The 26353-nt window shown below is 45.0% G+C and overlaps 1 protein-coding gene across 1 annotated transcript; it reads right to left on the bottom strand.

The window, feature by feature from the left end:
• Positions 1-3166: 3166 nt before the first annotated feature.
• PLK3 (polo like kinase 3) lies at positions 3167-21969 on the bottom strand. Its single transcript, XM_063139571.1, has 15 exons — positions 21750-21969; positions 15831-15938; positions 15602-15718; positions 13358-13487; positions 13018-13105; positions 12094-12189; positions 10267-10465; positions 9597-9723; positions 9031-9140; positions 8793-8910; positions 8229-8312; positions 7528-7690; positions 6499-6628; positions 5789-5899; positions 3167-4702 (listed from the first exon to the last, which is right to left on the bottom strand). Exons 1-15 carry the CDS (start codon positions 21945-21947, stop codon positions 4508-4510), a joined length of 1974 nt encoding a protein of 657 aa, XP_062995641.1. The 5' UTR covers positions 21948-21969; the 3' UTR covers positions 3167-4507.
• Positions 21970-26353: the final 4384 nt, after the last annotated feature.

Below are 26353 nucleotides of genomic sequence, written 5' to 3'. Positions count from 1 at the left end.
GCCTTGTCTACAGATCCTAAGGCCTTCCCTGCTGTGGCACCCCGGCTGTGGAATGAGCTCCCTAAGGCCTTCTCTGCTGTGGCATCTACACTATATTCTTTTAGACGCCAGGTGAAGACCTTTTTATTCTGTCAGTATTTTAACAGTTTATAAATTAATTTTAACTCTGCTGTTTAAAATTTGTATTTTAAATTTGTATTTCTGTACTGCTGCTGATTTTATCCTGGTTGTGCTTTTATATTGTATTTTATATCATGGTTTTATACTATTGTTTTATACTTTGAATGGTTTTAATTTTTGTGAACCGCCCAGAGAGCTTCGGATATTGGGCAGTATAGAAATGCAATAAATAAATAAATAAATAAATAAATTTCTCCTTACTGTTGCCTAACTAGAAATAAACATAAATCTAACAGGGTGGTTTTTGGTATTTAGTTTAAGCCGATATTAAATGCAGGAAGTGCTTACCCCCTCCATTATTCCCCAGATAAAAATATTTTACATTAATAGAATACCAACCAGAGTACCAAACAAGTAAATAAGCTGACATTAGATTCCCACTTTTCTTCTTTTAAGAGCTTGATTTTAAGCTATATATTTCCCTTGCCTAAGTAACATGTTCTTTATATTTAGGCACCAGCCTAAACTCTAGAACCATAACAACTAATTCCCAAAGATTATGAGGTGGATCTAAATCATACTAACTACTTCCCAAACACAATGCTAAAATGGGTTGATGCTACAGCACTTGTCAGTTGTCCTGCTTCTGTCTGTGTAAGAGGTTACACAGCAAAGTAGATGTGTGTACTCACTGGCCGGTTGTGGGTGTGTATGTGGTGGGGGGGAGGTGCTCAATTGTGAGGCATTCAGCCCTTGGGGAAAAGCGGTTTCCCACCTCTAGGCATCGGTAGAGATGCCTGTGCTCTATACAACATCATGCTCTCCTGCCACATTGCTGGCTTACAGGAAATACTCAATAGTCACACTCTGTCAGCTAGTTTATCTGTTGATAAACCAGCTGTGACCCTACCTAGACAGAGATAGCCTTGTTTTAATTACCCGCCACACTCCAGTAACCTCCCATTTGGATTACTGCAATGCTTTGTATGTTGGGCTGCCATTGAAAATATTCCAAAAACTCCAGTTAGTCCTAAATAAAGCTGCAAGATTGTTAACGGGGACTGGATGATTCTATCATACCATGTTCTGTCATGGGCACTGGCTTCCAGCCCATTTCCAAGCCCAAAGCATAGCATGAGGAAACAGCTTGAGATCAGGTTACCAGGAGGAATGCCTCAACTTGCACATACCTACCAAGTCCTTGAGATCATCTTTTGAGGCCCTTCTTCAGGTGGCCCTGCCAAGTGAGATGTGGCAGGTAACTACTGGGGAGAGGGGCCTTCTCAGTGGTGGCACCCTGGCTGTGAAATGCTCTCTCCACAGCCACTCAGGAGGCAACATTTTTTGCAATATTTTTTATTTTCCCAGGCTTATAAACTTTTTAATTGTTTGAAAATATCTTTGGTACTGCATGAGATCATTATTCTCTGCTGCTGGCATTTATATTGCATTATATAGTCTCAGTCTTGTGCTTGATAATTGTTATTAAAATCCACCCCGAGAACTTGATAACTATGTGCCATTGCAATACTTTTAAATAAACTGTAAGACCTGTATTGCCTTTCTTCCCCCAGTCCCATTATTCCCACCTTCCCAGGCCCCACAGATTTGAACCATAAGGCGATTCTGCACCACTCACATTTTGCACTTAAGACCACACACATCCCTATAGGTTCAAATCAATGTCTGGCTTGTGGTAGTAAGAGGTTGCACTTTACGGAATGCAATTTTGGTTATCTGTGGACAGATCCACAGGTGGCTCCATAGCTTTGCCCAGCCCCTAAGGAGGTGGTTGTAGGATTTAAAAAGGTAGTGAGGGTTGGTGGCCAGGCAAGAGTGGTAAGGACATAAGTGTGGTCACAAGAGAGGCATCTACCTAGAGGAGGACAAGATCAAAGTCCAAGTAGCTAATAAGGCAAATTCCCTTGGCCTTGGAAGACCAGCTGCAGGGCAAGAGGAAACTCAAGGTGCTCAGCTGGCTAATTCCAGAAAGGTGAAGGATGTGTCCACTAGGGCTAAGCAAACATGTTCTTCCTCGAACCTACTTGAGGTTCTTCCTCAAAGCTTGTTTCAGTTCACCTGCATTCCCAAATACAAACTTGGCTTCCCACCCTGTTTGGGGAAAAATGAACATTTTTAGAATTTTCCATTTTAAAAATATGGATTTTTAAACATACACATTTTCTCCCCAAAATGTGCATTCCTCCCACCACATAAGATAAAGTGTGAACATATGGGCTTGGGGGGGTGGGTGGATTTGTACAAATACACACTTGCTCACACGTGCATTTTTGAATGTGAATGCAAATTCAGGAAATTGCAAGTTTCCTGGGAATTGCATTCCTGCTCATGTTCGTGGTTGCAAATGGGATGTTTGCATGATTTGCCAGCAGCCACAAAATTCTCCTACATCCCTCGTGTCTTCCAAGGCTCCTCTGGAAAACGTAGAGTGCTTGAGCAGGCTAGGCATTTGTACAGCTGCCTAGGGTCTCAACCAGTTCCTAATGTCTCGCTCTCTGGCATTAAGCTGCTTCACAGGGTCTGTTCATATAGCAGCTGTGCTTAATATGTCTGCATGAACACTGCAGTGACTGCCCAAAACACAATGGGCCTGTTCAGACATGCTAAACCATGGTTAGGCCATTAATCCTTTTGCAGCAAATGGATAGTGAGCATGTTTAAACCATGGTTATATAGCCACCATGGTTAGGAATAGTTCACATGACACGCTAAACCATAATGCCAGTCTCAAAAAGTTTAACCACTGTGGCTTAATGTGTTGTCTGAACAGGGTCAATATATGTCTACTGCATCGCCAGAGATGTCCACATAGCAAACTGGGGAGATGTACATGTATGGATGAAGCAACTTTCCATAGCAGGAACACTGTGTCATATTTCAGAGCCCTAAAGTTACAATACAGATTGTTTAAAGGTGGTATCTGCCCACCCCAGGAGACATCCGGCCAGCTGTAGACCAACAAGATACTGCTGTGAGTTGAAATAACAATTTCTCTTCCATATTTTTTTTAAACAAAAATGAGTTTTATTATAATCAAACTGCTGGATTTTAGGAGACATGGTGTACACGATCAACAGGACATGGGTGCAAAATAAATAGTTCATATAAATACATAAATAAATCATAGGATGTTCACACCATTTAGGCTCCACAGCTGAACAGTTTGTCAAGTTCAAAACACCAAGTGGGCAGCTTGCATTGAAGCTGTTCAAGTCTGTACCATGGCAATTTAGAGAATCCCTCTGCTGTATCTTAGAGTGAAAGCAGCTGAGAAACTGAGGCAAATAGGGTATTCACAGTTTCAGCAAAAAGGGAGTCCTATTTGCTTAATTAGTGTAACAGTACCATTACCCCAAGTGCTTAGCAGCAGCACTAGAAATCTCAATTGACCCTGATCAAAGGCTGAAGATTCAGCTATCTGCTGAAACCCAACTCTTTCTCCCAAATTTAAAGTTGTAGCAATCCTTTTCTACCAACTCCAGGAGACAGCCAGCTACAGTTCCCCACCCCCACCCCAGCATCTTGGTTTCTACCAATATTACAGCTAAAGCAAGGAAGTCATTCACCTGGCTCCTTGGCTGAGTGGTCACCCATGCTACAGCTGCTCTGTTGCACAGGACTTTGGACTTCCTTTTCCCCTGGGTAGGGTAGCCACTCCCAATACACAGCTTTCTCGATTGGTCCATGAGTCAGAGCCAAGTAAGGACTGGCAAGTGATGCAACTCCAAGCAGCACAATAAGTCCAAGAGCAGAAAGCGGAAGTGTGGCCAGGGCCTGAAACGATTCACAACCAAGACCCCTTAATCTTGTATTCATGGATTGAATTCAAGAAGAGCTCTTCTTACCCATTAGGCTCTGGGATGCCAAGATGTTTGGCACTGGTCAAAAACTCCAGAAACCATCTTTTAAAATAAAATCGTCTCACACACCCCCCCCCCACTGCCTACTTAACCCTATATTGTTCCCCATATAGTATTCCTCTCTTCCCTCCCTCTCCCAGTAACACCATGTGCGCAACCAACTGTGCAATGATCACACAGAAGTAAAACTTAAGGCATCTATCTCTACACCTCCTCTCCATTGTGGACTGGAGCAGTCACATCAAAGCAAGTGAAAAATCCTCCCTTTGAAGAAAAAAAGAAAGATACAAGAGGCAGTTGGTGGTAGGCATCCAGAAGTTGACAGGTCCTGAAGAGCAGCTCAGAGCTACATGTGTGCAGTTTTGGTCTTGAAGTTTTTCCTTCTAGAAGATTAGGCATCCACAGAGGAAGAATCCTGGTGCCAACAGTTGCCATCTCTTCTATTACCACAAGGGTTCTTGGAAGAACAGAAAGTTCCAAGGAGACCAAAAGTCTGTCCTATAGTGTTAAGCATCTGCTCGTTGTTGCAGCAGTTTGAGGATGTACTTCAGACGACGTTGAAGCTCTGGTGAGCAGCCAAGTTCTGCAATACTGCTGAGCTTGTAGGTGTAGGAATTCCTGTCACGGTTGATGTAGGTAAGGAGGCAGGAGTGATCAGGTTTGCTAAAGATCACCTTGGTATGATCATTATAGAAGTTCACCTAAGGAATAAAGAAGAAACATAATGCCTATTGTGTTCCAATCCTTATTTCTAGCTAGCCAACCCTCTACCCTTTGGGAATCCCAACTGGTTTTAGGACCAATGCTGCATCTAGATATTGGCTAGGACATCCCAGAACTTTGGCAGTAGTTCTTTCCCAAATAAAAGGTGAGGTGGGGAGAGAGAAGAAAGAAAGAAGCCATGGACTGGGTCCACATGATCTCCTTTGTCACCCATGGGTGCCTATTCAGGCCTCAACCACAGCTTGTCATGTCATGCAAACCCAGCAAGGGTGGGTTGGTGGCAGGGTGAACAAGTCACCCGCAACCCTAAAACAGCCCATGGATTCTGGATGGCTTGCTCACCATGCCAACAACTCACATCGCTGGGTTTCCACAACATGAAAATTCAAAATGGTTACCCACCCGCACCAGTAAGACCCGGGGTTTAATTAACCCATGGTGGATTAGCATGTTATTCAAACAGGCCCAAACTGCTGAAGGGCTAGGAAATAAAATTTACAGGGAGGGGTCTATAGCAGGGGCGTTGGACCTCTTTCAGCTCAAAGGCAGAATTTCATTTCAGAGAAGCTATCGGGGGTTACATTCAAGTGGTGGGGATGGCCGAAAGCAAAAGGGCTGGGGTCAAAATACCAACGTATTTTAGCTTAAAGCTCTTACGGCCAGCAACTAAGCCTTAGGAGAGGTGTTTCAATCTTTTTGAATGGGGAGCAAACCACAAATTCTGGGAAACCATGAAACAGTCAGTGGTAGGGAGAAACAGGAAGTGAGTGTGGACATCAGGGCAACACCAGAGGGCCGGATTTGGACCCCAAGCCTGAGGTTATGCACCCCAACTCTATTGGAATCGGATATGTTTCAGCAACTCTTTGTGCTTTAAACACACAGAGGCATTTTTAAAAATTGTTTATTCCTTACTTTGATATTTCGCCTTTCCTCCAAGTAGCTCAATGCCATGTATGCATATCAGCTGGTTCAGAGGTGTTGGATAGGAGGAGCCAGCCTGACCCCTCACAATCAATACAGGACAGAGATATCTGCATGAAGGCCGTGGCACCATTACTTACTTGCAAGGTTCCATTGCTGAAGAGCATCAATAAGGCTTGGTTAGTCTTCACCCACTGTAAGAGCAGCAGTGGAGGCTCCCCAGTCTCATCTATGCTGGGCAAGTCTCCTCCCTTTGAAGGAGAGAGAAGTTGGAAATCAGTGATAAAAGGTGGGCTGGTCCAGTCCCAACAGTTCCTCCAGCATCAGGCTACTCTAAGGACAGGGAGCAAATATCCCATTTGCTTGCACTGGAATACAATAGCCCAGGCACATAGGCAGTAGAGGCCAAATTCAAGAAACTGGATTCGCATATCCATCCCACAGGCACATCTCAACATAATTTCAAGTGAGACTTCCTTAAGTCTGTGAAGAAGCCACAGTCATGTGGGAAGGCATGTCAGGGAACCTGGGAGTGCAGGACGTGAGTACAGTTTGTGTTTAGACAGCTGCCAAGCCTGCCAAAGCAAGGAGGAAAGCTATGGTGCTTTTAGCTGCATTTCTTGAAAGACTTGAGAGAGAGAGAGAGAGAGAGAGAGAGAGAGAGAGAGAGAGAGAGAGAGAGAGAGAGAGAGACACCCTCCTCCTGTGAACTTTGAACATGAATCAAAATACTTTGCAGACAGCAATTGTTAAGAACAAATGCAAGCCAGACACTTTATCCACATCCAGCTCAGCTGCCAGCAAGCCAATGCAACTTGAGCATGAAGGCACCCGGCTCTCAGCTACTCACCTTCATGAGATGCTGTTCCATGTACGAAGCAAAGTACTGCAGGATTCCCATCTGCCCCTGCAGCTGTTCAGGGACTGCTGAAGCCGGGAAGGAGAAATGCTTACTGTTTGTCAGGTTGTAACGTACTTTCCTGAAAAGCAAGAGAATGCAATTGTTTTATTTGTATCTCGAACCCACCCTATATCAATAGGACTCCGGGTGGGGTACAGTAATAAAAACCATTCAACGTAAAACCATAATCCAATATAAAATTCAGCATTAAAAACAATGCAAACACAATTAGCTACAGTAGCCAGGATTGCCCTGAACCTACATGTCATGGTCAAACAGATGCTAATATGTACCCATGGCAGTATCAAATGGAGAGTTATAACCTACTCATTTTGCATCATATGCAGGCACTGACCTTCAACAACTCCATGATTTGAGCACAAGCCTGTACTAAGAAGTCTCTACATAGAATCATAGAATAGCAGAGTTGGAAGGGGCCTACAAGGCCATCGAGTCCAGCCCCCTGCTCAATGCAGGAATCCTACCACAGGAGTGGGAAATTCGTGACCCTCCAGATCTTTTGGCCTACAAACTCCCATCAGCCTCAGCCAGCATATCCAATTGTGAGGTATTATGGGAGTTGTGGTGCTCCAGATGTTCTGTCTTACAAGTAGCCCACCCTTGTCCTTCAGCTGAAGCAAAAGGAGGGCATCCAAAACAGCTTTAAAGGTTGTCTGTGGATTCTTGAAGGCATTTCCGGATCAGACCTTTGGCAGCATTTAAAGTCAAAACCACATGGGGACAAACTTGAACTATTCCAGCCACCTTAAGCTGGTGTACAGTTCATAACTGTACACAGGGATCCAATTTATTCCTTGAGGATTACTCTTGGCTCTCTTTCCCATGCCTTTGGTTACTCAAGGATTCACTTCTTTTCCCTACCTTGCTATTTGTCTCAACATGATAACTAAGGGATGCCATGCACATACACTTGCAGCCCCAATAGAGTTCCCCAGGCAATCTGTTGCTTCCACTCACTTCCAGTTGGCAGAGAGGGTCATGTGGGTTCCATCGTTGAAGAGGACACCAATGCTACGGTTGGAGAGCTGGTAGCCAAAGCCATACTTGTTGGAATAGTCCACCCATTTGCTCACCCAAACAAAATGTTCATGGCAGGCCAGAGAAGCAGGATTCTTCTCAGCTGGTGAACAAAATATATATATATATATATACTGTTTCAGTGAAGCTAGAAGAAAGGCTCAAACTGTTCGTAGAAGGCACCACTATTGGTTAGGCTGAGAGTATTGAAATAGGTTGACTGAGAAGACCACATGCTTGGAATATGAACATGCTCAATGCCAATAACTGCATCATCAGACAAGGGTCCTAGTCAGCTTGTTGAGAAACCCACATTTCACCGGTAATAGTGCAATTCAAGTACTGGTTCAGATGGCCATTCTAGTTAGTCAGAGGGTGAAATAAGGGAGCAAAGGCCAACATCAGCAACATTTCTGCCCAGTTCTATAACCCGGCTTTCTTATACCAGCAATAGTGACCCAGGGAGGCTGAGAAATGTAATGCCTCACAAATGGTTAGGAGAGCTGTGACTGCACCTAGATTCCCTCTTCTACTCCTCCTGCCTAATATTAGCTGCCAAGGCAGCAGCTCTTCTATTTGGTGACAACCATCCCATATACAGGGTTGGCAAGGAGATCCCCCCGGAAGCTTAAGGGGCTTACCTGTTGGCATGGCAGAGAGACAGTTCCTCAGGAGCCCAATGGCAGATTCAATGACAGCTGATGCTGTGGCGCAGTCTTCAAATACTAGAGAGGAGAGGAAAAGCAACAGAGTCAAGGGAGACTTACATGGGGCATGTTTAAAGGGTTGCCTACTTGCCAAGCTCAAAACTGAATCAGGAGTGGGAGGCAAATCCATTTTTACTGGACGAATACCTCACTGGAACCATGACCTTTAGTTTGCTTAACCAGACCTCCTATGTGGAGCAAGTAAGCAATTTCCAGCCTGGCTCTGAATATAAAGATCTGCTTGACAAAACCAGGCATCCATCTTTAGCCCTCTCTGTTAATCTCCTGCATCTGGTACTGATATAGCATGGCAGTTTGCCTGAACTGTAACTGCAAAGCCAAAACTGCAGACCCAATAGTCCACAAAGAACAACTTCTTTTTACTTTTGCTTTATTTTGCTTGACCACTCTGGGGGGTGTCCTGAAGGACAGCAATTCCATCAGACCAAGGTGTCCTGTAGGAAGGCACTGATATTTTGAGATGTTGCCACTTCTTACCTTCACAGCTACTAGCCAACGTCCCACGAATGGATCTGGAGATAGATTTCTGTGAGCCCTCCTCTGCTACCGTCTCTACTGGGCTAGAGCTGGGACTCTGACCACTCAAGGGAGCGACCTAAGGAGATACAAAGCTTGTTCAGCACATCTTCTTCCTTTTCATTCCTGACAGCTCCCTTCTCTTCCCTCCGTCTTGAAAAGGCCCAATGGACGAGCCAAGTTCCTGCAGTTAGCTTACCTCATTCCCTTCCACAGTTTTATGGCTCAGTTGCCTACAGATGGAAGTCTTGACAAGTCCTGTTACCAGCTTGGAGATGTCATCTCTCTCTTCAGATGAAGCCTTCTTAACTGGAAAGGGAAAGGTGGGGTTAGTAGCAGAGCAATTTGATCCAAGGCTAGGCCTGCAGATATCGCACAAAGTGGGCTCTGTTAAGTAGGTACATTAGGGGTCTTATGAAGCAGTGGCTGCTAGGTGATGTGGTGCCAGACACAGAAGCTCTAGCAGTGAGCTCAAGCTTGGCCATAGTCCTACCCAAGCAGTGATCATTTAGGGATCCAAGATACAGTCCCGCCCCTGCCCTTTGGTACATTCCACGTTTCAGGTGGTGAAGGGTGGCAATTCAAGCCTATGGCCACTCTTAGTACCTCCCAGTTTCCCTATCCTGCAGAGGAAGCATCCAGAGCAATAGAGAGCAAGTGGATACTTCCATGCAACACTAGCATATTGGTACTTTCACATAATAAGTAATCATAGTATTAAAATAGCATTAGCCAGCTATGAGAAGAACACGGCTCACAACTTACCTTTGGGCTTTCTTTTCCCAAAGAGCGTCTTTGTGACTTTTACAAACAGGCTCTTGGCAGGGTTGGGGGGAGTTAGTTCCGGCACCATCACACAGCTGCTGGGAGGGAGCTTATCAGGCGTGAACCCCTAGGAAGTGGAAACTATTAGAAAATCTGAGCAAAACATCAGAACTGATTGTGCACAGCATATTGGATAGCCACCAGCGCCTTCAGCCCCCTAATTCCAAGTGGACGAGATTTGGCCATTTTTCACCAAGGCTCCCATATTCAGGGGGTTTACAAATAACATTGCAGATGTCCTCTAAATGAAGGCACCTCTAGCAAGAATATCACAATCAGGCCACCCAGTAGCAAAGGCCAGAGCAAATAGCAATGACGTATAAGGATAAGTGTTAATTAGAAGCAGGATGTAATTATCCAAATTGCAATCCAGGCAGGATTCCAGAAGCTCACACCCTTCTGAATAGGGCCATTGCCATCCCTGTGCTGCTGGGGCCCAATGACAGCCTTCACCTGGAGACGTTGCCTCTCAGATGGCAGCATCCCAAGCCAAAGAGACGGACACACTTGACTGTGGATTGTGCTTTACGGCAGCCCAATGTCCTACCCTGTCAGCGTCCCTGCCAGCAGTTAAAGCAACACATTAAAAACCAAAATAAATGCTGCTCACTTTAGTAAAGAATTCATGGTCCAAGATCTCCTCCAGTGTGAAGCGGTCCTGGGGGCTGCGTTTCAAGATGCCCACGAGCAGGTTCTTGGCCGAGATGGAAAGGAATGCAGGGAGCGTATATGTGACATGCTTGATACACTTGTAGGTCTCCTTGAGATCAGAAGTCTCAAAGGGGGGATTTCCGCATAGTAAAGTGTACCTAAGAAGATGCAGGGGAGGAGGAAAAGAAGGCAGCAAGGGGTGAATACCTGGGGGACTCAAGGATACCACTTCCCTGCAGTCAACACTGACAGGCTCATTTAAATTGCCACATGACTCAGCAGCAACTGTGGAGGAAGTTGATGCGAGGCAACACCCAGCATTAAGTGTTCCCTCGTGAGGCACTGCTGTTGCTCTGGGATCTCGCAGACCGGAGGCACATCCGGATAGCAGATGTCAGCCCTTCTCCATGTGATCAGAGCCAGAAGCATTTTAAGGTGCAATCTATGCATGAATAGACAGGGGGAGGGAAGCCCTACAGCTCCCAGCATGGCCCAGCCAGTTGTAGGACTTTTTTTTTGTCTAAACATGCGTCGGATTGCACCCTTCAGAAACAAACATTTCTGGGAGGGTTCTGGAATTAGCTGAAAGATGTGGAAGGGGAGTGAAATCTCCCCTATTCAGCTACACATTCAAGACCACTCTCCCCCAGCATTCGAGATAAATTTTCCATCTGCCGTGTTGTGAAAACTAACAGGAAGCTGTGGCTAACCAGGGCAGAGAGATCTGACAGCTCAAATGATTTCTTTTTAAGACACTCCGGAAAGCTGCTCAATAACACCTGAGCTCAATCGCAGCCCATGGCACCGCAGGGCCAGCCACTGTTTCCATTTGTTTTGAAGAAATTTTAAATAGATTGTGAAAGATTAGCAAGAACATTGCGATGTTTTGAGTTCCAGCGGTTACTTAAATTTGCCCTCAAACAGCCTGCCCCATATGTGGTCCAGAAAAAGAGACACAGAGAGAGTGTTAAGCTATTATTTTGGATTTATTTTCATGGGCTTGGCTACAGTCAAGTCTTGCTAGCACTGGATGCCTAGTACACAGTTTCCACTGGCCAAGCTCTCATCAGCTTCCCCATCAACTGGTAGGAGACAGGCTACATCCCCTTTACTGCTTTCCTCCATGTATTCTGGTGTTGCCTTCAGTAAGCATGTTTGGAAGCTTCATTGGGGGCAGAACACGGCATGCCAGGCTCCTGCCAAACTGCCAGCAATGCATCAACATTCGCAGAAGGCAAGAGGGAGCTAAAATAAGCACCATATAAGGTGCTGGCCTTACAAAGCCCTTTATGGCTTGGGCCCAACATACTTGAGAAAACGACTTCCTTGTATATCCCACTGAAGACTCCCAGGCTATGAGAGAGCCCTCTACCACCTATTTATTACAGACCCAGGCAGTGGCTACCCCACCATTTCCCCATGAAACCAGCACATGCCCATCGTCTTTTAGAAATGCTGAACCCCTTGTTTGAAACTGGTGAGTGGCTAGAATTTGGACCATTTGCCTACTCCATATTTCACCCATTTAATTTCACTGGAATGTCTACTTTGGTCCTTGGGAGCTGGTGCTCACCCTGAGCTTTCAGGATAGCCTAAACCCCACAGTTTCAGTGCCAAATCTTACTCAGGCTTTTTGGTTGTACTAGAGCACACTAGCCACAGGATCCTGCTTCCTTCCTTTAAATATGCAGAAAAGAAATGCTGCAGAAGAAGTGGCACTGAGGGCTTCTTGCAGGCTTGCTTCAGCAAGAGAAGACTTTCTGTGAAATTCAAGCTTTGGACTTACATGACGCAGCCCAAAGACCACACATCTGATTCTGGCCCATGTCCTTGTCGTAGAAGCACCTCTGGGGCAAGGTAGTTGGGGGTACCACAAATAGTTCTGGAAAACAAGAGGAAATAGGGCATTTAGCTTAATTGCACCTCGGATTATCTCAAATCCCCCCCCCTTTTTGATGCATCAATACAAGATTCATTAGGCCACAGGAGCTGCTACCGCCACAACACACAGCAGACCAAGCTAACATCAGTTATCAGTCCCAATAAAACCTTTTCATCAAAGGAAGAATTTCATGTTGAGTAGCACCACCCAGGTTCTCCCACTGCTTCTCTTCCAGCCCAATAAACTACAACATAACAGTAACAACACAGTCTCTTGCTCCAACAAGCAGATCTGCCAGAAGCCTCCTGCACAGCTTCCCAGTTAGAACTACAATGGTTTGAGCCACTGCCCTTTGCGCCTCCCCACTCACGCTGGTGTGCGAGTACAGCCACTCGGTTATGCACAAGATCCCCTCCCCTCCAGGACTCCTTTCCACCCAGTACGCTTGCCCTCTCCAGCGATCGCAGCCAACGTTTTGCATGAAGCATCACCCAAGATAAAGGCTGGCACTGTCTCCCTCCACTGTACAAACATGAGGCTTCTGCCGTAGAGACAATGGCATACACAGTACCTGCATTGTTTCTTTGGCGACCAAGTTGCAGGCTGAAGCAAAGGAGTCTATTTCGAGCCCCATGGTCCCTGTTGCACTCCAACTCCCCTCCCTCAACACACACACAGCTGCGGGGGAGGGGGAACTGAGGCAACGGGACAAGCAAGCACTATAAGAGAATGCTCTTTATGCCTACTCTAGAGAGAACTGGGGCAACATTAAAAAGAAGGAATGTAAGGACCTCTTCCAGACAGCATAAAGAAACCCAAAACACTTACTTTTTCCTCTGGTCTGCAGGCTCCTGTCGGGCAGCCAAACCAAAATCTCCCACCTTCAGCTCCATGTTTTCATTGATGAAGAAGTTACCTGCAGAAGAAAAGTATTAGGGCTCTGGCAATCACCAAACAATTGCCACGGCCTTCCCTCCCAAGGGCAGAAATTCAAAGTCTAACACAGGTTTTAGTACCTAGAACCCCAGCTTTGCCCGTTGAGATTAGGTGTTGCCTGCTCAAGGCTACTGCCCTCACAAAGGAATGCACAACTAAGTTTCATGTAAATCTACACTTTGGGTGAGATTTATTCCACATTCGAACAAGAGTGCAGCCATATTGTACATACCTAATTTGAGGTCCCTGTGCAGGATGCCTTTAAGGTGGAGGTATTTCAAGGCAGAGATGATTTGCTTGAGATAATACCGAACCTCTGGCTCCAGAAGGGTGTGTCGGGATTTCCAGATGTGTGCCAAAGACTGAAAAGGAAAAGATTCAGCTACAGAGATGCTACTACTCGTTCAGGCGTGGCTAACTGTCCTGGTGTATTACACGTAAGAGCCAGTGTAGTGTAGTGGTTAGAGTGTTAGCTCTGGGGAGTGCCAGGTTCAGATCCCCACTCAGTTATGAAGGTAATGAGTGACCCTGGGTCACTCATTACATCTCAGCCTAACCTACCTCACAGGGTTGTTGTGAGGATGGAGGAGAAGAGAGAACCATGTATACCACCTTGAGCTCCTTGGGGGAGAGCTGGGATACAAATGTAAAAGATGAATAGGTGAGAATCAAAGAATAGTAGAGTTGGAAGGGGCCTATAAGGCCATCGAGCCCAACCTCCTGCTCAATGCAGGAATCCACCCTAAAGCATCCCTGACAGATGGTTGTCCAGCTGCCTCTTGAAGGCCTCTAGTGTGCCTGACTTCAGCACTTTTCATTATGTCATCTTGCCAAGCTCAGATTTGCAAAAAGTGAAGTTACAGGGCTCCCCTCCACTATCAGCTTCTACCACCTTCTAAACTTTTAAGTCCAATTATGAGTATGTCTGCATGTTCTGCTGCTTTTACCAAGAGAAATCTTTCCAGATTCTATAATGTGCACACTCCTGCATTTTTATCAGTGTGCCCTATATACCTGTGGGTGGTTTCAAGCCCAGAGTAATTTTGAAACCCTAATGGACCAGTCCCCCACAAAATAAAAAAAGAACGGTAATTCGGTTATTACAAAATGTATGTGAGGTTTGTAGACAGGATGAAACATGCAAAAAGTATAAGCACACAGCAGGAAGATAAAGGAACCCAGAATGAAATAATGAGAAAACCTTCAGATCCCAATGACCAGCTCATTTTAGCTGAAGCCATGCCTGTGCCAAGTATGGGAGTTGATCCTGATGTTATCTATAGAAGCACTGTACCAACAAGTAATCCTCGTTGGACAGTTTAATACTAACTTTGATCTATTCCAGAGATGCCGACACCATTAAAATGCCAGTGGCTGACTTAATGTTTACAAGGGATTGAATTGCAAACAGAACATGCAACTGAAGTAGTGTGAGAGCTATGCTTGGCAGCCACAACTTCCATACCAAGGGTAGTTACATGACAGAATCTTACACAAGAGGTGCGTAGTATTTTATCAGCATCCTAGGCATGCTATAAAAAAAGTGGGCAAGGCAAAGAGGAAGACAGACATATTAAGCAGCAATGTGCAAGTCCAGTATCGGTAAGGAACCTGGAAGCGAACATTCTTATATTAATTTCCAAGGGTGTGGTAAATAATCTGTCTGACCTACATGGTTCCCAGTACTCTTGGACAATTGCTGCCAGCATTGCCTCCCTGCTGTTGTGTTGTTCCCATTGCTTTGACCCTATGGAGACAATCAAGTCCAGCAATTCCCTGTACTGGAGCAACCAATACCACCACTTCCTACCGGTATTACCCAGAGGACCTTCTCTTCTGCTGCTCCCAGACTGTGGAATGGCCTGATGGAGGAGACTCATCAACTTAACAGTCTAAGAAAGCTATTCAAGAAAGCTATAAAGACTGATCTCTTCTGGCAGGCCTATCCAGTGTAATTTTAAGATGTTTTTAGGATGTTTTAACAATGTATATTATGTTTTAATTCAGTTTTATGTATTTTATATTTACTGTTGTTACCCCCCTGGATCAAAATGGAGAGGCAGGAAATAAATAAATGTATTATTGTTGTTATTTCTCGCTGCAATAGAAAAGCATACTTTAATCCATCATATTAGTGAAAAGTCCCAATAAAAGTGTCGTCTGTAAGCTAACAGGACAAGCCCTACCTGGAGGAATGTTTCTGTGCAGCCAACCTACACTTTCCGTTTCTGCTACCCTTTGGCCACAGTGCTATAAAATAGCTTTGCTTCAATGGGCCACTCGGGCGCTCAGCAGGACTATTTGGGGAGCACGTGATCCTATGGCTATGATGCCCAGGTGGTGTGGCAGTCCACCAGGAGCCCCTTGGAAGCTGGCAGCTTTCTGAAGAAAGAGCGAGCTATAACAGAAACAAAGAAATTGTGCTTCATGAGAAGAACAGGCTCCCTGTACAGAGAGAACGCAGGTGGGGACTCACTTTCCGGCTGCAGTGCTCAAGGAAGATGTAGATGTTCTCTGAATCTTCAAAATGATGCGAGAACTTCACAATGTGTTTGTGGTGCAGGTCTCTGTGCAGCTCAATTTCATTGATGATCTGAAAGTAGCAGCAGCAGCACCAAAATCAGCCAGTTTAGTGTTTAGGTCTAACACATATCCAGAATCCCATCTACCCTCTCGTTGTGCTTGGGGCTCTGTGCCACACATACCTTCTCCCGTTGGTGTGGCTTCGCCACTCTGCTGTGAGGAATGACTTTCACCGCATAGGTCTTGTTGCTTGAGAGGTCTGTCACTTCATAGCATCTTGCAAATCCCCCCTGCAAACCAAAGAGGCAGCAATTAGAAGACTAGGCTCAAAAAGTCCCCATTTACTATAGCTTGCTATATAAGCAATTCAGCTGAAGGGTATCAGAGTAACTCATTTTCCTCAGGCATGTAAAGCATCCATTCTGCTTCCCGAATACAACAGAGTAGCCAAGTCCCTCAGCTGGTTCACCAGAAATTGCCTTCTATCTGAGCTAGCCTTCCTCAACATGGCGCTCTTCAGATATTTTTCAGTCCCATCAGACTCAGCCATCATGGCCAATGGTCAGGAATGCTGGGAGTTGCAGTCAAAAAATCTGGAGGGCACTAGGTTGAGGAAGCTGGCCTGGGCTAGCTCAAGAGCATTGGTTAAGAGACTTTGAACCCTTTAAGGACAGAAGTTACAGCTCAAGTTTTGTTTTACGTTCTATAGAGATACTGGGTCAACTGCCAGCTTTCATTCATTCTTAACATGTATCAAAATAGAAGTGCCCATAATTTGAAAGTGCCACAGCTTGGTCATGGAGCTCTGTATGCAGAAGATTCCAGGTTTGAACTCAGATTAGAAGGCTCAGGAAGGAAATGATGAGGAAGACCACCCTCTGCCAGACCCCCTGGATTGCTGCTGGCGGTCAGGAGACAACCCTGAGCTAGCTAGATGGACCAATGGTCATAATTCCTCAAACATATGTCTGCTTGTAACCAGTGGAGGCTGGTGGCTCCAATGTCAGTGGGGTGGTATATCTGCTCTGTGTTTCAGTCAGAACTCTAAAAGAGCTATCCAAGGTGCCTTGCAGAAGTTGGTTTGCAACTTTGATAGTTCTTTTGAAGTTGTGATTGGTTCTGACTGAAATCCAGAGCAGATTCCCCACCCCACTGACATCAGAGCCACCAGCCTTCACTGCTTTTAAACACAATGCATTTTCTCAGACCTTCTGCTCTTCCTAACAGCACTGAATGTTAGGAAACAAAGATGAAAACCAGAACTAGACACACTGGCAAGCCCACAAACAACAAAGAAACAGAATTCAACAGGCCTGGATTCAGCCCTTGGCAAGATGAGTTCACATAAATGCAATTGCCCCATGATTAATGTCATCCCTTAAAGTGTGAGAAAGATCTAGCATCTGCCAGAGATAATTGCCTCATCACCTTAGGCAAAGTATACAAAAATGGAAGCCAAACCAGGTAGTGATAAGTAATCATGACCTATAGTCTCTTTTTTAACATTTGATTTAAAGAGACCTTCAAAACACATTGATGGCTGCCTTAAAGCTTCATGGTGCTACAGGCGAGACTTTGGTTCTAAGAGCATCTCCAATACTGCATGCACTGGTTTTACATTTCCCTTATTTGAGACAGCAGGATATTGCTTAAGCGAGTGTCCAAATGCAGTACCACAAATTCAAGTTTTGAAACATGCCCAGTACTTTTTATTCCATTCTGTCTACTTCCAGCAAGTACACTGCTTAGGGCTGATAGATTAAATTTCTAAATACAAGAGGGACAAGTTTAAGTAATTCAAACAGAGAGAAGTTCAGTATTTGCACACTACACACTTAAATATCCAAAATTTTAAGGCAAATTCATGTAACTTATTTAGGGCAGCCACGATAGTGCTGAGGGGTCTGGAAACGAAGCCTATGAGCAGGAAGGGTTGAAACAGATGGGTATGTTTAGCCTGGAGAAGGAAAGACTAAGAGGAGACATGAGAGTAGTCTCTGAATATCTGAATGGCTGTCATGAAGAAGATGGAGCAGAGCTGTTCTCTGTTGTTCCAGAGGGCAGAACTAGAACCAATGGGTGGAAGTTGTAGGCAAGCAGATTTCAGCTAAATCTCAGGAGAAATTTCCTAAGGCTAAGAACTGTTCAGCAGCGTAACAGACTACCTCAGGAGGTGGTGGGTTTTCCTTCACTGTTGGTATTTAGTTGCAGATTCCTGCACTAAGCAGGGGGGTAGACTAAATGAGCTTGCCTACAACTTCCCTTCATAATTTTTAAAAATGACATAATTCAGACATTTAACTCTGCTATGCAGTTACACATTTGAACACCTATTTATACGGAGAGAGATATTTGGCCTGCCAAAACACACATTTTATCTTCTGAATATGGTTTTTAACACATACCAAAGGTATAATTTCATTCACATCACACCTCCCAATATCCTAGAGCTGGTGTCTACTCCTCTGGGCCTCCCCACACCCACTGGCATTACGGTGTTTTCTTTTCAGCAGAGTGTGGTGAAGCCCTGCTCACAGGACACCCAACAATGAAAAGATGACTCTGGAGACAGGTTTTTCCAGCAGTAAAGAAAGTACATCAGTCGCTGCAGCATGCACCTTACCAGAAATAAGCCTTACACCTATATAACATTTTGCATTGAGAGGAACCAGTTTCTCTGCAGCAGAGAATACAGGCTTGGGTATCATCACCAGAGAAACAACTCTGGCTATTATCACCAAAAGAGATCACTCAAGAGGCAGTAAGAACAGAAAGAGCTCAACATACTGCCAAATTCAGGGTAAACTTGACATTTCAGCACTACAACATTTAGAAGTGCCAAGACACCTCCATGCACGATGAGCAGATTTTCCATATGACACATCACATTGTTTGATGTGGGGCAAAGGCAATCAACGAACTAACGCGGCCCTGCCTTCAAAGCACGCTCTTTGAAACAACACCAGTTTTGGTGAATGAGAATAGAGAAGTTTCCAGTGAATATGCTGGTTTTACCCTGCCTTCTCTGACATCTGATCACACAGATTGCTCAATGAGCGTGGGCATTTTGTAAATCCCAAAACAACGATACTTGAATCAGGAGAGTCATAAGGCAACAATACACATGTACATTTTGGGAAAAGTAAAACTGGCATATAAGTAGCATGTCATGCAATATAGTGCACCTTGGAGATATGTTAGCTACAAGTCCCATCTTCCCCAGCCAGCTTACCAATGTGAGCTGCTACCATCACCCCTGCTGACTGGGGATGATGGACTTGTGGTCCAACACGTCTTGAGGGTGTTTGGTTGGGTAAGGCTGCAAAATATAATCCATCGCAAAGCAGGAGGGAAGATATTATCAGGTGCCTGGAAAAACACCTTATTGGGCCCAACACATTTTTGAAAGAGAGTTGGCTTCCTCAGGAACCACTTATCTTTCCCTAACTATAGCGCAAAAAATCTTACCAACGCTTCTTCTGTTTCAAAACGCTCAACAACAATGAAAAGGTTTCAGAAAGAAATCCACATATTGTGGTAGAGGTTCCAAAATTGAATTATTCTCTCAGACTATGAGACACTCTGGTGTTGAATGTGTACCTTTGTAGATTTTAGGAAGTGTGTAGAAAAGCAGAATCCTGGGGTTGTCGCTGCACAAAAACGCACATTCTGTTCTGAGCACTTTGAAGCAGAGGACGCAATGTTAAGATTTTCTGCAGTGTATTTGGAGGAAGATGAATGGCCCCCGAGGAAGGATTTTTCTTCTTAAATATATTGTGCCCAATAAAAAGTTTTCCAGGCACCTGAGAATATCTTCTCTTCTGTTTTATGATACATTACTGCCTTCTCCTCTTGCTGTTCCCTGCAATATATAATCCAACGTTTTCCACCACTATTTAGTATCAGATTTGTTGTTAAAACAAATTCTATTTTGGGGGTTTGTTGTTTAAAAACCAATCACCAACTATTCAGGCTCACATGCACTTTGCTAGCAATTCTGCTAGCAATTCTGCTGTGCAACATTTGCATTTACCCAAGCATGATGCTGTAGGACAGAACAAAGGATGACATTTGTTCCATTCTATAGCAAGTAGGATAAATGCAGTTTTGAAGGAAATGGGCACTGAAGGAAGATAACATAGAGAAGAGCCCTTTCCTAATAATTGAAACCATACCTAGACCTCTTTTAGTTTCAGGATCTTTAGCAAGCTCACATGGCTAAAGCAATATGGATCCATAAGAACTAGATATGACCTTCTAAAGCACGAAGATACTCCTGTGTGACTATTGAAACCTCAATTTTTATTTTTAACCAGAAAGATCTACTGTGACACTATAGATTTCTAGGCCTCCAACAACATGTACTGCATGAGGATTCAGGACATTGTTGCTGAGCTACCAACTCAATACTCCTGGATGAACAACATAATACAGTACATCAGGATCTAATCCTCAGATCTTAAGCTAAGTATCTCTTGCATTTATGCCCTGCTTTTCCTTCTTGATATTCACAATAGTATATAATGGGATAGCCCTAGCCTCACAACTCTGTGAAGAGGGGGTGGGGCTCTAGGCTGTGCTCATGACTAACCTAAAACCACTTGAAAAGCTCCATGCAAACAGGACTTAAGTCAGCCTTTCCCAACCTGATGCCCTCCAGATGTTTTGGTCTACAGCTCTCAGCATTCCTGACCATGGGCCAATGGGAACAGATAGTTGGGAAAGGTTAATATAAATCAACACCACCCAGATCCAAAACCAGCACTACACTGGCAATGGAAAAAGCTAGAAGTTTGAAGATCCAAAGAATAATAAAAAGAAGGCCACTGTTAATACCCACTTTAGTTGCAATAAAGCTATTACAAGTTTGGGTCAAGTAGCCTTTACTGATTAGAATAGGCAGATTTCAGTCTTATATGCCCCCCTTAAAACAAAACAAAACTGTAGGCCATGGATATTTACATTTACAAAGCAAGAGCGGACACTCAAGATTTTAGCATAACTAATCTGTGTTAAGGGATCCCAAAATATAACACTGAACCAGAACAAGGGCCATCCAGTGCAGTATTTTGAAGAATGCCAACACTAAGTCCACCAGAAAATTGCCACTAGCCCAACAGCAAACTGAGGTCTACCTTCTAACGAGTAGGCAAGTAAGGTCTCCTGCTGGGGCAGCCCTTCATACACTGAATTCCCTGGACACAGAAGGGTTTAAACTTCTTTGGAGAAGTCCAAGGATGTATCTTATCTTTGACAACAACAATAGTGATGATGATCTGACAGCAGAGAACAATCACAGCCTCGACCACAGCCATTTCTCTCCTGTACACAACAACACTGCATTGCCCTTAGCCCCACAGTCGTTGCAGTCATAAAGGAAGCCTCCTCCTCCTCCTCCTCTCCAGGGAGCACAAAGGGTTCCTAATAAGGGGGAATCTCCCAGGCTTTTGAGAGGGGGGAAAGAGAGAGGAAGAGGAAAGGAACGTAGTTATATTCTCAAGCATGGCGGGGAGGACTGAAAGAGGAGAATTCGGTTGTAGTATTAAAGAATTTAAGTATCACCTCTCTCAACTCGCGCCCCACACAAACGGAGGTGGCGGAGAAGGAACCATGCCTAGACATGCCTGCCTCGGATCAATCGAAACGTTGGGGGATGGTGGGGGAGAAGAACCATCAAGGCGGGCGTCAGAGAAGCGCAGGCCCGGGAAGGGTAGCGCTGTTTGGAGAGAGAGCCCCGGCAAACAGCGAGACGCTTTTGGCCCACCGATTAGAGCCATCGCCCCAGCGAGCTATCTCTAACACGAGCCTCCTCTGTTGTAACGAAGGGTAATCAGGAGGAAAGGATGGGCCCTTCAATGCCACCTCACAGGGGCTAACGCGGGCCCTCCCATCCCCAGGCACGCAGTGGAAGGTGGCGGCGGCGGCGACAAGCCAGGCTTTAACCCTCATCGCTAACGAATGGCCACATCCTGCAGTGCGGAGCGGCTCAGGGGCAAAGACAGCCGCCTTTGGCGACCTTATGCATTCAACGGCTCCGCTCTTCGTCCTGCGCAGCCGGGCCCTCCACAGCCGACGCGAGAGCGCAGACCCACCGCACGTACCTTGCCAAGCAGACGGCCCTTGCTGTACGACCTGCCCGTGACTGGGTCGCTGATGATCCGGGTGGGTTCGGCCGCTTTCGGTTGCTCCAGATGGTCAGATTTGGGCGCCGCGATCGTCGGCGGCGAAGGCTTGTACAGATCCGAGGCCGTAACATTGTCGCTGAACGGATGAGGCGAGAGAAAACAGGCGGGCTCCATGGCTCACGGGGGTTCCTCACTGCGAGGTCGGGGGGCGGCCAGGCGGCCCTGACCCCGACACTTTCCCCGAAGCACGCACAGAGACACGTGGCGGGCGAGCCGGCAGCGGAACTTTTTCCACGCTCTGTCTGTACCTACAGCCAGGGAATCCCGGTGCTTTTATCAATGGGCGCGGCTGACGTCATCGGTTAGGGAACCCCTCCCTCCAGCTAAGGGGGCGGGGTTAGTTCTTAAAGCGCCGGCCGCTCAGAAACAAAAAGAAATGGGAACTGACTTTCTTTCGCTCTCTGCAAGGGCAAATGCGGAGGGATATAGTGAAGGAAACAGAGATTAAAAAAAACAAAACAGCCTTTCTCCTGCCCCTCCCTTTTTCCAATCCAAGGCCAGGAGCACTGACACCGGAAGGCAGAGAACTGAGTTGATCGAGGGGTCCCCCTGCTGTCTGTCGGAGCTTGGTAGTGCCGGGACAGTAGATTCCGCCTTATTTTTCAATTCAGGCGCTTCCTTGCGAGGATCATCAAAGATGCCTCGTTGTACTTAAATATGCAGTCTGCAGATGTGAAGGGGAGACAGGCTGCTGTTCAGTTTAAAAGAACGGAATTGGCATTGATGTGGGGACCTCAGTAGATGCAGAATGTGGTTTATTTTAGAACTTCAGGTCATTTTCAGCCCCCTGGTGGGAAACCTTCTTTCTGTCAAGAGCCACATTCTGTAAGCTGTCCGGAGGTGGAGCCAAAGCTAGTGATGGGTTGGGCCAGAGCCAAAAGTGGGTGGGGCCATTCCCCCCACCTCTCCCTCCCCAATGGACTGCAGGGGAAGAATGTTTATTTATTTATTACATTTATATCCCACCCTTTTTCCTCTTGCAAGACATCCAAGCTGCTTTACATGGTCCTACTCCTCTCCATGTTTTTCCTCACAACAGGCCTGTGAGATAGGTTAGGCTCAGAGTCTGTGACTTTGCAGTGAGCTTCCAAGGCCAATTGGGAATTAGAACTTGGATCGCCTCTAAGTTCCAGTCCAACACTCTTAACCACTGCACCACACTGGTTCCCGATATAATAGCTTGCACTTGCTAGAGGTCTGAAGTGATTGCTTGCAGAACGGCTTTTGAAATTCACTGGAAGGTGCCATGAACTAAAGCCAAGGCCCCGCCTGTGAACTAGAGTGTCAAGTTTAGGAGCTGGAAGACCCAGGTTTGAATCCCCATTCACCTAAGAAGCTCACTGAGTGACCCTGGGCCTTCTATAATGATAATTAAAAAAACATTTAAGCGCACAATCCTATGCATGTTTAAACAGAAAGAAGTCCTAGAACTCCCAGCTGGCTGTGGCATGCTAAGAGTTGTAGGACTCCCCCACCTCATCTAAACATGCATAGGATTGCACCCTTAAAAAACCTCCTCCATTAACCAACTTGCTAAAATGGTGGGGCCTGGAAAGGTTCCCCACCACCTATATATATTGCATTATAGGGCTATAGCTCTATAACACTCTTTCATGGTGCTTCACCATTTTATTTATTTATTTATTACATTTTTATACCGCCCAATAGCCGAAGCTCTCTGGGCAGTTCACAAAAATTAAAAACAACCAACAATCTAAAAACACAAATACAAAATACAATTTAAAAAGCACAACCTGGATAAAACCACACAGCAAAAATTGATATAGTTTAAAATATCGAATTAAAACAGCAAAGTTTAAAATTTAAGTTAATAGATGTTAAAATACTGAGAAAATAAAAGGTCTTCAGCTGACGACGGAAGGAATACAGTATAGGCGCCAGTCGAACCTCTCTGCGGAGCTCGTTCCACAGCCGGGGTGCCACAGCAGAGAAAGCCCTTCTCCTAGTAGCCTTTTAATACTTAAAAAAACAACAACGGGAAAGTGTTTTAGCACTACTTAAAAGGTTGACTTTAAATTATTAATAAATGGGTAAGAATGGGACCCACTGCAAAGGGGTGAACTGATAAGTCGCTTACCCATTTCGAAACGACACCTCTTAAAAAAGATAGAAGAGTAGCGCTAAGGCAGGAACTGGAACCCAATTAATTGATTTCTTATTTCTGTTGCTTTTCATTTAATAACTTTCTATTGCATATTAAAAACATCACAGGTCTACTGTGCAGCTTTAGACATGAAAAATCACAACTGTGGGTTTGTTTTTAATTTCATTTGTTTTTATCTTATCTTAATGTTAAGGTTAACTATAGTTATCTTTCCCTTCTGATTGGTACATTCAGTTGGCTGATCTGATTGATTGGTTCGGCTAAGGTTGCTGCCTTTCAAGAGAAAACTGCCCCAACTTGCTCTTGTGCCTGTAGCATACCCTTCCCCAACTTGAAGCCCTTCAGATCTGCTGGCCATATTTGCTTAGGCGTGATAAGAGTTGTAGTCCAAAATATCTGGAGGGGACTCTAATAGAAGTCTGATCTGCATAACAGGGGAAGGTTTTTTTGGTTTTTACATTTTAGTTAAAAGGATTATATAGCAGAATGACACGAAGACCATGGAAAGTTGCTGTCAGAGTAGACCAACCTTCCTCAATCTGGTGCTTTCCAGATGTTTCGGACTATAGCATTTCTCACCATTGCCCATGTTGCCTGGGGTTGATGGGAGTTGAAGTTCAAAATACCTGGAAATCATCAGTCTGGGGAAGGCTAGAAAACATAATACTGGGTTAGGTAGAATTCAGGAACTCACTAGCTACGTGGGCTGATCTCAGTATCTTCTCCTTAGTCCCTATGGATATTAAAGTGATAGAACCTAAGTAAGACCTGGTACAAAGCAGCTTCCTGTATTCACAACATGGAGATAAACATTATAAACTGCTAAAATCCACACATCAAACTGCTGTTAAAAGCACTGATGCAAAGCCTGGTTGAAAAGATAGCAACCCTAATATGAACCTACATTTTTGAGACTGTGGGACCTGAAAGTCAGCTTGATTCACATCCCACAAGTTGATGGGTTGTGAATATCACCTTGCATATCACTGTTAGAGTGACATTATTTTTTTAAAAAAAATCAAATATGTATTGTGTTTTAAATAGGATTCCTAATTTTTGAAAAACACCTCTGGTGCAAGAATTAGGAATTTGTGGCCCTCCAAATGTTGTTGGTCTACAACTCCCATCATTGGTTGTGCTGGCTAGAACTTGCTTTAAGAGAAGCTTGATATGAAATTATTAGTTGGTGATAATGTTCATCTCCATGCTGTAAAAAGCTTCATCTGCTGATTTTTGCAGATCAAGTTGCTGCCAAGGGCCCAAGAGCAAGTCAGGTGACCCCCCCTCCCCCATCCTGTTCAGTTGTCAGCTTCTGCTGGGACTTGTAGTCCAACACATCTGGAGGGTGCCAGGCTAAGAAAGGCTGAGTTAGACCAATTCAAAAGAAAATCTTACTGAAGGCTCTCTTCATGTTAACTTAACCCCTCCATGAGTTATTTTTCTAACATGCACATTTGAGTTAATCTTTTCAAAGGAAAATTTACCTGATGCTTTTGTTCCTGTGTCTAAATTGTCCCAGGGCTAATTTTCAAGGTGAGTTATTTAGGAATTCAGGTGGGGTTCTTGGAAGGGTGGGTGAATTTCTAGCTCTCATGGCAATTTCTCTCCTCCATTTTTGCACTCGGAAACGTTACACTGAACAGCAACAACACAAATTGCCATGGCAACAATGGGACAGGCAGAGAGACATGGAGGAAGCATCTCCTTGTAAGGGAAAGTTTTAAACACAGAGGAACACCCAGAAATAAATTCTGTTCAACTTTTAAAACGTGTGGGTTTATGTATGTGTAAATTAGCACCTTAGTGCTTCAGGTTCAATATTTATGTTAAAGGCTTAAGGGGAAAAGTGTTGTAGTCCAACATATCTAAAGAGCACCAGGTTGGGAAAGGCAGCCCTAAAAGTCAGGACAGAAGTGTAATAAATTAATAAATTAGTAAATAATACTTTAGAATATAACTGGACTCATTCCCAGGGCAGGCGCTGCCATAGAGGCAGCTCAGGTGGTGGCCTAGAGCGCCAAGCAAAGGAGGGTGCCGAATGGCGCACCCAGAAGCTGCTCTCCTAGAGTGTGTCCGGGAAAGCTGCCAAGTGGCTTGACAAAGATAAGCTCACACAGTTGGTATCTTAGTAACAAGGAATTTATTGCAGTTACAGACTTCGGAAGCAAGGTCCAGAGATGCAGTCCAAAGGTCACAGGAGTAGGCACGGGTAAATGTTGTCAGAGGCAGTCCAAGGTTACCACAGGATTCCGGAAGTCGTCAGGCGTGGTCACGGGGTCCGGGAGTCAAGGCTGGGTTCAGGAACTCGGGATCTGGAGCGAGGTGCGTGCTCAAGAGCTCTGGGAGCCAGCTTCCACCGAAGAGCTCAGATAATCTCTGACAATTTGGCAGGGCT

Source organism: Elgaria multicarinata, chromosome 1 (genome assembly GCF_023053635.1).
Source record: "Elgaria multicarinata webbii isolate HBS135686 ecotype San Diego chromosome 1, rElgMul1.1.pri, whole genome shotgun sequence".
NCBI lineage: Eukaryota > Metazoa > Chordata > Lepidosauria > Squamata > Anguidae > Elgaria > Elgaria multicarinata.
This window is presented reverse-complemented; position numbering and strand designations above follow the sequence as displayed.